Source organism: Lygodium microphyllum, chromosome 12 (genome assembly GCF_053477565.2).
Source record: "Lygodium microphyllum isolate KBCC chromosome 12, Lygodium_microphyllum_v1.1.10, whole genome shotgun sequence".
Classification (NCBI taxonomy): Eukaryota; Viridiplantae; Streptophyta; class Polypodiopsida; order Schizaeales; family Lygodiaceae; genus Lygodium; species Lygodium microphyllum.
The window spans coordinates 14636093-14653344 of record NC_141146.1 but is presented as its reverse complement, the minus strand read 5'-3'; the positions used below and the strand labels follow the sequence as shown (position 1 = coordinate 14653344).

Genomic DNA, 17252 nt, shown 5'->3' with positions numbered 1-17252 from the left:
ATCTCTATTCCTCATCCTGTTGTACTCTATGTACACATTGTACTTTGTCATTTTTTCTTGTTCACTCTTCACTTGAGACACATTCGCCTTTAAGTGGGAGATTGTTGGGGGTAAAGGTGCCTTTTCTACCTGGTCACCCATATATTACTACACTAATAGTACCCTACTTGCACACTGCATGCCGGGTACCCATCATTGTCCATTCTTTATTCTTTTAGTGACATTTGAATCAAACGGAAGACCAATCACACATTGTGACTATTGGAGTTCCCACATATTGAGTCACTCTCTCTTGCTCTCTTACTCCATCCACCATAGCTCACACCTCTCTTGTTGTTGCTTGCTCATGCTTTCACTTGGGCTTCTCCCTTCTATATATATATTATTATATCATATGTTAACATTAACTATATATAATACGTTATAACATTGACATTAACATTAATAATATATGAGAAATTACATATCCAAGCATGCTCAATAATAATCAATCTAGATGTCCTAGAATTGATTGATCACTTTTTTACCAAATTATCATCCCCTTTCATGCACAAGCCATTATATGTAAGGTCCCAAGTCACATTTTGGTCCCTATTGACCAGAAAAACTCTAACGAGCCTATAGATCTTATAATCTAGCCTATACACTTATCCCTCCTTCGACCTTCTCAAGGACTCTGACTTATCCTTTAGCTTTATAAGGCAATGAAAATCACAAGGACCTAAAAAGCTAGATGAGTGAGAGGAAGTGGTCTAAAAGGGGCCAAACAATAGCATTTTTCCAATGAAGGTTTATGTAAATGCTGAATCCAAGGAAGTGCCATGCATTGTTGTAGATTAATGTATGATTTGAGCCATTCATGTGATTGGAAGAGAGCTACAAAGAGCAAGCATTCGACTTCATTTGATTCCTTGAAAATATCAACCTTGAAATTGCCTATAACAAGACATTTTGAATTATCTCACAAAATTTGAGAGAGTTCTATGCATAACAGTTGAGAAACATTGCTTCATTAATGATCAATGAATCTTCAAAATGGCAATGTTGAATGCATGAATAGGCTCAAAGACATTATGTATGATAATATAAGACCATGTCCAATGGAGATGGAGCATGCAATGAAGAAGGGCAACTTATAATTTATGTGGAAGCATAAATGTGACATACTTGAGTCACCAATTGAGTTGCTTGAATCATACAAAAACAATTCAAAGGTTTGTACGCTCGGTGGAGCACTTCTAGTCAACAAGGTCTAAAATGTGACTTGGACCCTTAGGATGCTTGGACGAAGTGGTTTGGGTGCAAGAAGGTAGGTTTGAGAATTATTTTTGTGTCAAAAAGGGTTGCCAGGAATACCCTTAGCTAGAAGCAACCTAGCTTGTAACAAAAAAAAACGTATATTTATTATATGTATTATATCAATATGGAGGACTACATTAATATATATAACTATATCATGTCATTACATATTAATATATTAATATACATAACTATATTGAGATGAAAAATAATGTATCTGTAGTAATAATACAATTTATATATTTATATATATATATATATATATATATATATATATATATATGATGAACCATGCACACACACACACACATACAAAGAGAAAGAGAGAGAGCGAGTGCAAAAAAAATTTGCCCCATGAAGGCAGCATTAACGCCAAGAGGAGGGACATCGAGGCTAGGTGTAAGGAGGGGGGTACATGAGGAGGGACATCGACGCCACCTTCATGGGGAAATTTTTTTTTCTCTCTATGCTCTTCCTGCACCCCGCCTCCCTCCCTACACCTAGCCTTGATGTGCCTCCTCCTATCTCTGCCCTTGTGCTCCTCGCCTACTCCTTATTGGCTTGCTCTTGCCTCTCCTTCTCAGTCTGCTCCCTCACCTTCTTCCTATTGCGCTTTCCCTCCTCTTTGCTTCACATGTGCTATTGCTTCTCTCTACTATAATCATGGCGATGGTGACACCTCTTCCTTCCTAGCATGGAGACACAAGAAGAGCACCTAGCTTGTTTTCCTTTGGCATCAAGTGGCTAATTAGATTTCTTGCCTAGGCCTTCTCACTTCTAGTCCAAGCAACTCTCTCATCCCTCCATTCCGGTTAATGTAATCTCATCCCTCCCTTCTCGTTAATGTATCTACTAGTTTGAACACAAAAGACATTGAGGATGGTTAATAGGTATGGATTGCTTGCTTGGGCCTTCTCACTTCCAATCTAAGCAACTTTCTCGTCACTCCATTTCTTCAATCATAATGGAAGGAACATTGCCTAGCCCTTGAATACAAAGACGTTGAGGATGTTTAATAGGTCTAGAGGCTTAGTGGTGGCTAATAGGATTTATCAAGCTTGGGGGGTGAAGATGAATTATCTGTCATCCTCAAAATCAATTGGTCTTTGGATCTACCATTAAAAGATCATGTTCTCATGTGGAAGATGATATTGTGTGTTGTTCTCAATAATGGTGAAAAACACGAGAAAAGAGGTTTTCCCAACTCTAAGTGTATCTATGAGTTTTTGGGATGGCTACATAGCAAGGCACATGTGGCAATAGTATTTGAGAATTTCATGTTCAATTCCTTATGGGAAGATATAGTTAACAAGCACCTTTGGTTTGGGAGTTACATCACTCAATGGGTAGTCTAAAAATAGGTTGTGTTGGCTAATATCTCTGAGCTTTCCCTCACAATTTGTATATGTTTGGCTGGCCTAAGTCCCAAATTTTAACTTTTTATATTTTTTACCACATTATCATATCTATTCATATCAAAGGTTCTAATACTAACATCAAGGGAAATTTGACTCAAACATCACAATTTGAGGATTCTTATAGAGCAACATACTTAATCTACCTTTGCACATCTAGCCATAGATGCATTGTATATAAGTCCCATGTACATTTGAAAGTGAAAATTTTCTACCACTTGAGCAAAAAGAATTATACACACTACACACCTCACAAGTTCTACATGCATAAGGAGAAAGACCCTAAAGCTACAATGTTACCAAAATCATGTTCACTAAATAAATGGAACCACCAATAAGAAGCACAAAATATGAATTGTACTAGCATGTATCACATACTATACTTGACTACTTTCAAAAGCAAGCTATAGTATTGGCTTCCTTAGTATATCCTTCCTAAAATATCATTGTACTCCCCACCACCCTATTTTTTGAAAGCTTTTTTTTTGCTTTTTTCCATATTTTTAGAAGAGAGAGAGGGGGAGGGAGGAGAAGAAGAGAGGGAGGGAGAAGAAGAAGAAGATGGGGGAAGATACACGCACTTAGAGAGAGAGAGAGAGAGAGAGAGAGAGAGAGAGAGAGAGAGAGAGAGAGAGAGAGAGAGAGAGAGAGAGAGAGAGAGAGAGAGAGAGAGAGAGAGAGAGAGAGAGAGGTAGTGAAGGAGACAGAGACAGAGTTGTTAAATCTATATGCACATGAAAGAAGCACAAAATAATAGGCAAATGAGGTTATTTGAAAGAGAGAGAGAGAGAGAGAGAGAGAGGTAGTGAAGGAGACAGAGTTGTTAAATCTATATGCACATGAAAGAAGCACAAAATAATAGGTAAATGAGGTTATTTGAAAGAGAGAGAGAGAGAGAGAGAGAGAGGCGCAAGAGAGAGAAAAGGGAGTGAAGATGGTAGTGTTGAAGCTAGCACTGGTGGTAGTAGAAGTGGAAATGGAGGTGAATATAATTTAAGGGTGGAATAAGTGAACTATATGGAACAAGAATAAAGGGATTGCCAAAAAAAGCTCGCTCTAAAAGCTCACTTCTTACTCTTCCTTGAGAAGATGGATGTATATTCAGTCTATGCACTTAACATATACTAATAGAATCAATTTATGAAGAGTCGTGAAAAACATAACTAACAATCCTACTTTCATACTCCTAGAAAATTAGAATATGACGATGATGGATGGAGATGATCCCATGGCTCAAATTGCATGATTCAAGACAAAAAGGTGGCATGTGATTCATTAGTGTGCATTAGCTTTAAGATATTGTGTTGACGATGATGGACATCATCGTACGAATCTTATCCTGTATGGTCCGATTCATATGCTCTGCAAATCCATTTTGGGGTGGATTATGAGGGGCAGTGAGCTCCCTCTTTATCTCTTTACAATCACAAAATGCCTGAAAGGCATTGGACACATATTCCCCACCATTATCAGAGTGAAGACACCTAAGTGTCTTATCTGTTTGATTTTCAGCCAATGCCAAGAAATTTTTAAACTTGTCAAGCACTTCATCCTTGCTACGAATAGGATAAACCCATACCTTCCATGTAGCATCATCAACAAAGGTGACAAAATATTTCTTTCCTCCTAAAGATAATCATGGCATCTGACATACATCTGAATGTACTAACTCTAGAGGAGAAGATTTCAATGAAAGAGACTTTTTATGAGACGTGTGCGCATGTTTGCCATAAATACAATGATCACAATGCTCAAAATCAGTATAACAAAGACAAGGCAAGTAACCCAAACGAGAAAGCACTTCCATTCTTGTTTGACTCATGTGTCCCAACCGGCCATGCCACAAAGAAATGCTTGGCTCCTCGGTCACGGCAACAACATGGTCATGCACACTAGATACATGAAGTGGATACAAATTATCACTCTTGCAACCTCTAGCAATCATTCTAGATCCCTTGCAGATCTTCCATTTTCCATCACCAAAGGTGGTATGAAAACCATCATCATCTAACTGCCCTGTGCTAATCAAGCTCTTCTTGAGTTGAGGTATGTGTCGTACATGCTAAAGTGTAAAGACAGAGCCATGCTGAAACTGCAAATGCATACTGCCAATACCTGCAATGTCACATGCATAGTTGTCCCCAAGATGGACAACACCATGTCAACCCCCTGTATAGGCAAAGAAACACTCTCGATGAGGGGTGACATGAAAGGAAGCACCTGAATGAAGAATCCAGGTATGCATGTCATCATTTGTATCTGCAAGTAAAGCATGTGCACCAAAGTGTGAAGAGACAAAGAGTACATCACTCCCACTATCACTGTCATGAGTGACTACATTCACCTCTTCAATTTTTACACTGCTCTTCTTAGGCTGACTGTCCTTCTTCTCTTCCTTGCTAGCATCTGTCTTCTTGCCCTTTCCTTTCTCTTTCTTCCATTTGTAGCAGTCACGTTTAAAATAACCTTTCTTGCCACAATCATGGTATTCAACATCTTTGCCACATGATTTACTGCGCTCCTTGCTATCAAATTTGCCTTACTGCTGTGATCTGCCCCTAGTACGTAAAGCGCTAGAAGACTTACTGGATGCATTGTTTTGCCGATTCATTTCTTCCATGAGTAGAGCACTCTCTACATCAACATACAAAAGAATCTCATTCGAATTGCTCATATTAGTCTTGAATGTATCCCAACTCTCTGGAAGAGTGCAAAGCAAGAATGTAGCCTTAAATTCTTCATCAATCAAGAACTTCAAGGCAACCAGCTGGCTGAAAATGGAGTTAAACTCACTCAAGTGAGTAGACATTGATGTACCCTCTTTCATACGCAAATCCATAAGCTTTTTCAGCCAATACACTTTGCTTGCATCACTCTTTTGTGTATACAGTTCTTCCAGTCGAGTCTATATAGCATATGCAAAATCCAAACCTTCAATGTTAAACAACAAGGCATCAGAAATCGATAGCTCGATGGTTGAGCATGCAAGCTCATTTAATTCATCCCAATCTTCATGTTCCATGTCCACGGGCTTTGCCCTTTTGGTTTTGATCAGCTTTGCCTGCTTCTTTTGCAACAGGATATTGTAGCACTGTTTTTGCCAAACTGTAAAGTTATGTGCCCTTTCAAGCTTCTTTATGTGCATCAGAACGCTGCTGTCATTGCTGCTAGCCATGATTCTCAGCCCAAATATGACAAAAAAATAGTAAATGTAGGCCCAAAACTGTCACCCAAGTGACCAAGGTACTAACAAGTACCAACAAGCAATAAATGACCGCGTAAAAGCACAAATTTCAGATCTGTAATTAAATTTTCATAAGCACCAAACCACGTGCTACAGCATTCCACAATTGATTATAGCTATTCCAAGGGCATATGCATCACATTACATGAGAAATCCTTGCAATTTTTGTTGTACATATACCCACGGGCATAAAATTTGAACGCACGGTCAAATGGCCCAAATTTTTTGTGCTCAAAGCATCAACTGCACATTTACATTTTCTCTGTCATGCATAGAGCATGCCAAATTTTGCCAAAATAGAGCAATTTCAGCAAAACCCCCAAATTTTACCAAGTGTTGATGTCCAAATTGCATGGAATTGAACTTGCATGTACATAGAATGACCAAATGGTGCACAAAATTTGCCCAAACTGCGAAAGCCCCAAATTGCATGGGGTCCAATGTGCATCAATGTCAAGAAATTGGGTAAATTTCAGGCCAATTTGTACATGTACATGAAAAGCCCCAAATGTCGGAGGCAAAATGTCACAAATTCTTGCAATTTCTAAGACAGATATCACTGTTGCATCTTGCTCGCACCAAAATTGGACAAATCCCCAAATTTTCCAAGTCATACGTGCAATAATTTCATTGAATTTGAAAGAATTTCACTAAAATGTGAAAAGCCGCAAAATTCTTGGGCAAATGTGAAATGACTTTGCAATTTCTGAGTAAGATTGTCCAATTCTGAGTTGAGATCCCCAAATTTGGGAAAAGCCCCAAATTTCTGGGCCTAAACTTGCACAGATTTGCACATTGTGCTTGTGCGCACAAACACCCAGAGGAGAGTAAATAAATCAGATTGAAATTTTTTGATTTAAAAAATTTATTGGACCATTGACTTGCTCGTCGTCTGTGCAATCATGTCACATGACAGCTTGTCACTTGTGCAGCCCCCCCTCGGTCACCTGTTATGCGGCAGTCAACTGTGCAGTCAACTGTAGCACTCCTGTCGATTGTAACACGCCTGTCGACTGTAGCACGCTTGTCGGTTGTAACACACTTGTCGACTGTAGCATGCCTCTCGAGATTGTCCGCTCGCTTGAGCCTTATCGCAAAGGTATCGTCTATCACGCATTGCCAATCTTGGACCTGACGCTTATACACATGCCACCTCAACTATCGAGACTGCTGTGCAGAAGCAAGCTTCTTCTCTTGTGCAGACCTAATTCGCACTTCTTGAGAAACACGAACATTGTTACCAACGCTCTGATACCAGTTTGTAGTGATGGGTCATGCATGAAGATTGAGACATCAGGTGTTCCTTAGTCGCGAAGAGAGAGAGAGAGAGAGAGAGAGAGAGAGAGAGAGAGAGAGAGAGAGAGAGAGAGAGAGAGAGAGAGAGAGAGAGAGAGAGAGGAGCAGAGAGAGTAGAGCAGAGAGTGTGCACGATTTTAGGTACAATGACGAGTGTGTACCTTTAGGTTTTTAGATAGATATATATGTGTAAGTACAAGTGCTAAGGGTGTGTTCACACCCGAGCACATTTAAAGGCACGAGGGCCTTTATTCCCAACATGGGATGTATTCTTTAAAATAAATGGTTGTGTTTTGTGTCAAAAGACGTTGTGGTTTGTAGTTGAAGGCATCAAGGTATTGATGCTCCTAACAAAGCAATTAAGACTCTTTTGCCAACTTTGAGACAAGACATGGATGTTCTTGTAAGAAACTTGCATTGTTTGATTGAAGCTATTAGGTTTGTTGCACCCTTTTTATCTTTTGTAGATAGTGAGCTTTTGAGACTTCTACGATTGATGTGGTTGAAACTTGTTTCAACACTTATGCTTAGCTGTTTACTTATGCAATAAGAGTCACTTTGATAATATGCATAGCATTTAGGAAATGGCCTATTTGGAAATAAGGGATCTAGTAGCACAAGGCTCACCTTAGTGCTAGATTCTTGCAAAATGAAGCATATACGTATGAGTTGGAATTCATGAAAAGACTGTTTGCGCACTAGCACATAGGCTGATTTCGAAACATAACTATTTGTGCACAATGAGACATCCACTATTGCATTGATCATAGATGTGGTATCAACTCTTGGAAATGCATAGCAATTGTTTGAATTATAGTTGACCAATGCTTGGGAGGGTGAGATTCCCCTTGCCATAGGTTAGCCATTCATTTCTTGGGGGAAATTATTGGTGAGGAAACATGGTATCTCCTGGATCTTGCTAAAAAAAGAGGATTCTTGTGTGAATGTATTTATATGTAAAAGTAGCGCATCGAGGGGCCAATCCCCAAGATATAGGAGAAGCATTATGACGGGACCTAAAATGGGTTGGCATTGGCTATGGCACTAGCCGGACCTCCACCACCACATGGCCTCGCGGGCTAGGAGCATATGTAATAACTAAATGCACACTAGCTACTTCTAATATTGCATTTGTAGCTAGATAAGAGTCCAAGGGCACCTTTCCTAAAACCCCTCAAAGGGGGTATCCCACACATATTGGCAATAAGTGCCACGTATCACAGACATAGGAGACACCCCATCTCTGATTGTCATGGCGCCACTACACATGGGTGATGTCAATATGGGAGATACCGAAAAATGAGCACAAATGTGTGTGTGTTTGTTTAGCAACATGGTAAGTCCTTGTGTAATCTTACTTTTCATAACATTGCTTATTCAACACAATTTAACTTTATGTAACTTAAGTCACACATTTGAGTTTGCAAGTGTCTTTATTCATGGTTTATATGATGCTTGTAAGAACACCACTAATTTTTAAATATGTGGCACCAAATAAAAAATCCAAAAAACATCATGACACCCTCATCTTGTTTTCAGATTTTCCTTTAGTGTTAAGGGGGGGGGGGTGGGAGTTCTAATAGTGAGCTATGGCCATCTCAGTCTCACCCACATGTTTGGGAATGAAGAGTCCATTGATCACCTCTTTGGGGAGTGCACTGAAGAGAAATCTCCTTGGTCAAAGAAAAGGAGTTGGATCAAAAGTGAAGCTTCAATGATTAGATACATCATACATTAGTCCTTTTTGGGGAGTCCACGAGCATGGATAAAGAATATTTTTAGTAAAGGCTTGGTATATGGTTAGAATCGTAGTTATTTGCCATATTTGGCAATCTAGGAGCTCTACCTTGTTCAAGAGAGTGTTTGCCACTAGGGTGCCAAGTGAATCTCTTAATGATGTGTAAGGTAGCAATGATTATGCCTTTGAAAGGGCATGCAAACATGATCAAGTTTTCAAAGTTTTTGCCAAAGCTCTTAGTAAAGCTTGATGCACATGGATAGGGTGGTTCACATTGCTAGTCCCTTGCTAGTCACCCAACTTGAAAACCAAAAATCTAGGGGCAAATGCTTTACACATTAAAAAACCCAACTCACTTTATAAGTTAGTGTATGGCCCATTGGTTAATCAAATCGCTTGCCATATTGTTGGATGGAGTTCACACCCAATTGAATGCATGACTTTGTAATTGAAGTGTCCTTGTCCTTATGTGTATCGGGCGCGGAGATCACCTGTAGGGTGGAGGATGTTACTTCTACAACTCTATCCATAGCCCTTAAAATGCAGCATAGAGAAAGTTTTGTTGCATGACATCACGCTTGTTCATTTCTTTGGGCAGACTGGGTTCCCCTAGCAGTGTGCAACCTAACCTCTCTTCTTCCAGATACCTTTACTATTTCTTACCATATGTGTGTAGGGGAAAATAACAAAAAACTTACTAGTTAATTAGGGGTTATTTTGCCGTTAAGATCCCAACGCTAATAAAACATCTTTTGCTCAAAAAATAAAAATAAGATAGTAATTTCAAATGAGCACTGTATTGTGTAGTGGGATCTTGCAAAGAAGGCAGGTTTAACAACAATTTCTAAACCTACTTGTATAAGTCGTTGAATTTTCTCCCTCCTAAAAACCTTGCCAAAAATATAATAAACATCGTATTTGCGCATTAAAACAAATAGACTGCACTCCAGAGGCCACGTAGCGCTGTTGTGGCTCGTTGTCTTTTTTACTTTTACGTAAGTCACACACACACACACACTACGCACACAAACAGAGAGACAGAGATACGCAGGTAGGGTTCTCTGACTCTCTCTGTGTCTTCCTGCCTTGCTTGCCGGCACAGGGGCTAAGCGCGCCTTCGCCATCCCGCAGCAGAGAGCTTCGTCGTTCTTGAGCTCGCACAGCACGCCGTCCATTCAACGCCTTCCCTTTTTATTACGGTTCCGCAACGCCATAGCCGAAGATTAAAGCAGATCCAGGGCTTTCAGAAAAGGAGTTACATTTGCTCTCACTCCATTTATCATAGCCTGCGACGATTTTTTCTTTCTGTTTTGGTAGACCATGAGATTACAAGGGAAGCAGTTGCGTTTGTAATGTTAGGAGCTCCTTTATCTTGCCATTGAGAAGGAGAAGGAAGAAGAGACATTCCTTTTTCCAAGAAGCCCCTGTTGCCTGTTCCCATAGCCACCTCGTGGTAGATTGGGGAGTAAGCGAGAAGACCATCGTCTCAGGTCATTTCTTGGCATTTTGGCTTGTATGCAGCACGAGGCTATTTAATACGTGATCCGGTGCCTGCTCCAGTTTGCCAAAAATATGGATTTCCACAGCCTACTATTTGTCTGCTGTGCCATTTTCTTACTCGCATCCGGTATTGATGGTTTCTACCTTCCTGGCGTGGCTCCACGTGATTTCAATGAGGTACGGATATATCTCAGTAGCTGCATGGTCCTCATGTCTGTGACAATGAATAGATGCACAGGGCATGTGATCATGCCATGCAGCAGATCAGTGATTAAGATCATAGATTTTTCTAACTGCCAGATTTTGAAGATTGCAGCTAGTATCAGGTATAGTAGTTTGTGTAATTCAGTAGTGAATGTATCAATAGCATCGGATTGAGATGCAATCTCGTCTACCGTTGTGGATCATGTCTTAGGATCACAGATCCATATCCACACAGAATGCTTATTATGCGTAGCGTTAATATTGCTTCCAGAAAGTGAAGGTTTGAAGTCCTGTCCTCTGTGGTCATCAATGCTCATCTATACACGACCTCTGCACTCCATTTGTGTCCTGCTTTGCATGTTGAGACTGTCTCCTTGTTTTAGTACGAGTTGATGTAAAGTAGAGAAATGACACCCAAAAATATTTTGAATTAACACAGGGAGATGAGCTTCAAGTCAAGGTGAACAAGTTAACATCTATAAAGACACAACTACCGTATGAGTATTACTCTCTTGGTTATTGTGCTCCCCAGAAGATTGAGAACAGTGCTGAAAACCTGGGAGAGGTTCTGAGAGGTGATCGCATTGAGAATTCACCTTATGTGGTAAGTGTTGTTATAATGACATTTTGGTGGAGAGCTTTTGAACTAGTCTCATTGAGTGCCTTTGTTTTATTTAACCTGCTGCTCTGGAACATTTCAATGACAATGACAGTTCCAAATGAGGCAAGACAAAGTCTGCAATATTGCATGCAAAATTGACAAGTTGGAGCCTTCTGCAGCCAAGAATTTCAGGGAAAAGATAGATGAAGACTATCGAGTGAATATGTGAGCCATTGTGCTATTTAGCATTGGTTTTTTAAAGTGTTTGCATATAGATGTACTTGAATTTCTTGTGTCGCTAAAAATTTTCAATTTTGCTCACATGTAGCTGCATTCAGAGTTGTATGGTTATTCTATAGGCATCTGTTATCAGAGGTCCTGCTATTCAGCAGACAAGATCGAATGATACTTGCTCCATGGACTGTGCTGTGGTAGCTTTTCATTGTAAATTGGGATTTGTTATCCGACTTTCTTTTGTTGGGAATCAGGATTCTGGATAACTTGCCTGTAGCAGAGGTTAGAATGAGGCCAGACACCGATAAGGCTGTCAAGCAGTATGAACGCGGCTTTCCTGTTGGGACTAAAGTCCCTGTTCAGGAGGTAAGTCGAATAGCAACTCTATTCAATTATTGATCTCCCAGTCAGATTATGATGCTAACTCATACTTCGTTTTCGTAGGGTGGGGAAGTCAAATATTTTATGTTCAATCATCTTACATTTACTGTTCTGTACCATATGGATAGTGATAGCATGGCTTCCCGCATAGTTGGTTTTGAAGTATTTCCTTACAGGTGTGTATTGTGCTTCAGTTTACTTTCTTTCCAATTCAGCTCTTTGACTAATGCTTTTTGAGCTAATGCCTTTTGAGCATTTTTAAGCTAAGTTATAAATGATATATGAAAGTTTAAACAAGGTAGCTATATGAATATAAGGGGAGTTTTTAAGGATGTAGTAATTGCAAGATCCTCTTCAATGGGTGCTACAGGATGCAATCGTCATTGAGGAAAACTTGTTAAAGTTTGACATCATAACAGGCTCCTAGGTCAACGTTGATTGCCAGTTTTTGAGACTTGGCATTTTATCTTGGGTCCTGAATGTGTTTATGTGTCTTGGCTTTTTGCATGTTGCAATGTCTGGATCAAACTCTCTGTGAAATCTTCATGGGCTTGCATGCAGTGTCAAGCATGAGTATGAGAAGCTGGTGAACAAAGAGAAGCCAGAGCTTCGTACCTGCAACCCAAATACCAAACAGCTAGTCTCAAATGAGCAGCAGCATCAGGAAGTCAAAGATGGTGAAGATATAATTTTCACTTATGACGTGAAATTTGAGGTCAGCTGTCATACATATGTTGCTTTTGATATGTGAGGGAAGATCGTAATTTCATTTGGATGTACTTGTCACTCACGAGGTCATTGTCTTTTAAATTCTGCAGCCCAGTGATGTTAAATGGGCATCTCGTTGGGACACGTATTTGTATATGTCAGATGACCAGATTCACTGGTTTTCAATTATCAACTCCCTCATGATTGTGTTGTTCCTGTCTGGAATGGTTGCGATGATAATGATGCGCACTCTGTATCAAGACATTGCAAGATATAACCAGTTAGAGACTCTAGAAGAGGCACAAGAGGAGACAGGATGGAAATTGGTCCATGCTGATGTTTTCAGGCCACCCTTCAAATCAGGTCTTCTCTGTGTATATGTGGGAACCGGAGTCCAGTTTCTTGGAATGACAGTTGTTACCATGATCTTTGCTCTTCTTGGGTTTCTTTCTCCGTCCAATCGGGGGGCCTTGATGACAGCTATGTTGTTACTGTGGGTTTTCATGGGTTTGTTTGCTGGATATGCCTCCTCGCGCCTCTTCAAGATGTTCAAGGGTACTGAGTGGAAGAAAAACACCTTGAAGACAGCTTTCCTCTTTCCTGGTGTCGTTTTCTGTATATTCTTTTTCTTGAACTGCCTCATTTGGGGGGAGAAATCATCAGGTGCAGTTCCATTTGGTACTATGTTTGCTTTGGTCTTTTTATGGTTTGGAATATCTGTACCGCTAGTATTTGTTGGGAGCTACTTTGGGTTCAAGAAAGCAGCAATTGAGGATCCTGTCCGCACAAACAAGATTCCTCGTCAAATACCTGAACAAGCATGGTACATGCGGCCGGCATTTTCCATCCTGGTTGGAGGAATCCTTCCGTTTGGTGCAGTCTTCATTGAACTTTTCTTCATATTGACCTCGATCTGGCTACATCAGTTCTACTACATTTTTGGTTTCCTTTTTATTGTCTTCCTCATCCTCTTGGTTACGTGTGCGGAGATCACGATTGTACTGTGTTACTTCCAGCTATGCAGTGAAGATTATCACTGGTGGTGGCGGGCATACTTGACATCAGGTTCATCAGCATTGTATCTGTTCCTATATGCAGCTTTCTACTTCTTCACGAAGCTTGAAATCACAAAGGTGGTCTCTGGGATACTGTATTTTGGCTACATGATCATCATAGCCTACTCCTTTTTTGTTCTCACTGGCACGATTGGGTTCTACGCATGCTTTTGGTTTGTCAGAACCATATATTCTTCTGTTAAATTTGACTGAGGTTGCATGTTATCCACCTGGTAGCTTGAATTACAGCAATCAACATGGTTGCGGATGGTGGTAAGCACATTGTCAGACTATGACAAGGCAAACCTTGGACCTATATGCTTTTGATGGTCGATATTTTGTGAAGCATGATAGGCTGTGGTTTACAGGAGATTTCTTCTAATCAAAGAATCTTGCAAGAGTTGGCTAGGCATTCATTTTCTAAAGTTACTCTATTACTCTTTAACAGTTGGCATTTGTAATACTCTCATTTTTGTAAACCTGTTGCTAAGGGCAAGAGTTAATTTTCACTATGGTATCCTTCAAATTGTCACTTAACTTGTTCGTGCTTTTTACAGCAAGAGTTGTGATGCTTGCAATTGGGGGTCTAAAGCAGGAAGGGTGACACCACAATCCAGATGTTTGTGGTGGTGGGTCAATAGAGGGCACTTTTAAAATTATAACTGCAGCAGGATGGTAGAAGGCAACAGCTTGTTATGGAGCAGTTAATTGCTCTGTTTTCTTTTCTGACATGTCTTTAATGCACTACTAAATTAGTTCTAAAACTGGGGGCTTTGGTAACTACAAAGAAAATACAGTGTTTATCACATATATTTAAAAGCCAGAAATAAGCCCCGAGTAATGAGCCACTGTGCAGGAAAAGTAAACATAAGACCATACAAATTTGATTATGTCGAAGTAAAAGTACATACAGTCCAAGGTCTAAAGCTGTAGCAACTTGATAGCAATGTATAACAGAACATGTCAACATATCGAGCTGTAGTGTGCTTAAAATCCTCATATACTCAAAACACAATGATTGTCATCACCCATTGTTTTCAACATCTTGGATAGTAAGAGTCAATTCTTTAGTTATTTCAACTTGCCCTCGTAAACTTGGCAGCTGCTTCGGTGTTCCTAAAACAATGTAAATTTTTGCACGACTCTCTTAGTATCTACAGTGGGAATTTTGAAGTGGCGGGAAGTATGCAGAAGTTTATTAACAAGTAATTAATCAATTAGTTAATAATAAAAAATAGTTAATTAGCTTATTGGTAATTAGTTAGTTGGTTAGTTTAGTAATATTTACTTAATTATTAATTATGCATATTTGTTAACTAACCCACTACAGAGAGAGAGAGAGAGAGAGAGAGAGAGAGAGAGAGAGAGAGAGAGAGAGCATGGGCCTCTTTTTACGAAAAAAAAAAAAAGAGAGCATGGGAGTCGTTGAATTTCTTTGCTTAGAAAGGGGTGAAGGGGACTTGTGGATTATTTTCTTGGGAAGAGAAAAAAGACGAGTCCACCTATCGGTTTTTTGCTTGCCCAAAAAGGGGGTGGTCGTTAACCCCTTCTCAAGTGAAAAAAAAAGTCAAGTTGATTTGTGTTTTTTTTTTGCTCAAGAAGGGGCTGCTAGTAGAGACCCCTTGGTGAAAAGAAAACCACAGGTCCGAGAATACAGAACATGGGGGAAGAGAGAGTAAAAGAGTGATGAGATAGAGGAGGTGGGAGAGTAAAATGTACTAATTTTTCTTGCCAAGAAAGCATCATTGGTAGCCCCTTCTTGGTTAAACAAAAGGAAGCTACAAATCTACCATATACTATTTTTTCTTGCCAAGAAGGGACTGTTGGCAATGCCTTCTTGGTGAGAAAAAAAGTACATGTTGCATACTCTCTCTCTGTCTGATCACTCTTTTACTCTCTTACCCCGTGTTCTCTATTATTAGACGTGGTTTTTTTTTTTGTGTGCTGAGAAGGGATCGCCAAAAGCCCCTTCTCGGGTGAAAAATTGGGCTATCAACAATGCCTTCTTGTTGGCGAGAAAAAATAGTACATTTTGCATGCTCTGTGTCCTCCCCTCTCATCACTTTGTTGCTCTCTCTTTCTCCCATTCTCTCTATCCTCATGCTTGTAATTTTTCTTCATTGACGGGCCCCTTCTCGGGTGAAAATAAATCCACAAATCCGGCTGTGATTTTTTTTTTTGCTCCTCGTGAAGGGACTATGGATGACCCCCTTTTTGGGTAGAAAAAAAACCCACATGTGGACTTGTGGCTTTTTTCTTTGCTGGAGAAAGGATTACCAGCGACACTAGTCGGGCAAAAAATTTACTCTCACTAGGATGAGTCACCGAGAGCCCCTTATTGGGGGCCTAAGACTTGTGACATTAATTTTTGTACAATAAGGTGTTGTTGGTGACCCCCTCATGGCAAGAAAAACTTATAGATATCGTATGCTCTCTCTTTCCTCTCCTCTCTCATCGCTTTCATTCTCTCTCCTATTTTCTCTCTCCTTCACTTATAAAAGGACCCATCGCTCCCCCCCTTTCGCATTGTGAATTGCTCCCATGACTCTCGGTATGTGGCTCTCTCTCTCTCTCTCTCTCTCTCTCTCTCTCTCTATATTCCTCCCTCACTCTCTCCCCTTTTCTCTCTTTTTTGTCTATAAAAAAGGACCCTCTATTTTTTGTCCCTTGCCCTCGGTATCGTTCTCTCTCCCCCCTCTCTCTCCCTTCCTCTTTCTCTCCACACCTCTCTCGCTCTCCCATAATCACAACCTAACTTGCCCTCATGACCTAGAGCAGGACTCTAGCTTGCCTTCACGACCTAGAGCAGGACAAGCTGTTATCATCAGCAACATGCAATCCCAAGGGGGGAGTCGCCCTCCAAGAGCGAGGGGGAGAGCAACACAAACACAATCATTGACTTTCGTTGAGCTACATGCACCTATTGCACTTGGGTGTGGGAAAGGAGTGTCATCAGGAGAAGATGGGCATGCTTTGATGATGCAGACAAGGAAGGGCAAGAGAAAGCTCGTAGTATCGGAGAGTGATACTAATGAGAAAAGTAATGACCATCAAAGCATCGAGTCCTTTAGTGCATAGTAGAGGCTTGGTCGCACGCAAAGTAAGAAGAAATGAACATAAATAACTAAAAAGGAGTGCATGACAACAGAGCGTAGGGATACGATTCACGAGATTGCTCCCACAATCACTTGCGATAAATTTATTGTGCAAGCGTGCATTGAAGACCAATTGAAGATGTTAACGATGAGTGCATGCAAGAGATGGTGACATGATTTTGATTATGGTTTTTATTTCTTTACATTGATGTGGATATTACTTCATTGTTTCATACAGATGCAGACATCCACCCCTTTGCCATCCATCCCATTATGTCATTTGATTTCCATGCCTACAATAAGACAAGTCACATCAAAGTTCAAGCAACTTTGAAAGACCTTTTTTAGCAATGGGTAGGTTAGAGGAATGGATATATTCGTAGTATCATTAGAGACTCCAATGCACCACTGTAAGGAGGTTGATGGTACAGTTAGAAATGAGTGGGACCCCCATTGGCTAAAGAAGCATGAGAATTTTGAGG

The 17252-nt window shown here is 40.2% G+C and overlaps 1 protein-coding gene across 1 annotated transcript; it reads left to right on the top strand.

Moving 5' to 3' along the window:
• Positions 1-9980: 9980 nt before the first annotated feature.
• Positions 9981-14212, top strand: LOC148027478 (transmembrane 9 superfamily member 7-like). Its single transcript, XM_087689191.1, has 7 exons — positions 9981-10669; positions 11136-11300; positions 11410-11522; positions 11786-11897; positions 11976-12088; positions 12474-12627; positions 12731-14212. Exons 1-7 carry the CDS (start codon positions 10565-10567, stop codon positions 13886-13888), a joined length of 1920 nt encoding a protein of 639 aa, XP_087545317.1. The 5' UTR covers positions 9981-10564; the 3' UTR covers positions 13889-14212.
• Positions 14213-17252: the final 3040 nt, after the last annotated feature.

Bases quoted from the DNA above. Each gene is read 5' to 3' on its own strand.
- LOC148027478 (XM_087689191.1), top strand. From the start codon at position 10,565: ATGGATTTCCACAGCCTACTATTTGTCTGCTGTGCCATTTTCTTACTC. The intron at 10,670-11,135 runs GTACGGATATAT...GAATTAACACAG, and splicing joins CTCCACGTGATTTCAATGAG to GGAGATGAGCTTCAAGTCAA. The intron at 12,089-12,473 runs GTGTGTATTGTG...GCTTGCATGCAG, and splicing joins TTTGAAGTATTTCCTTACAG to TGTCAAGCATGAGTATGAGA.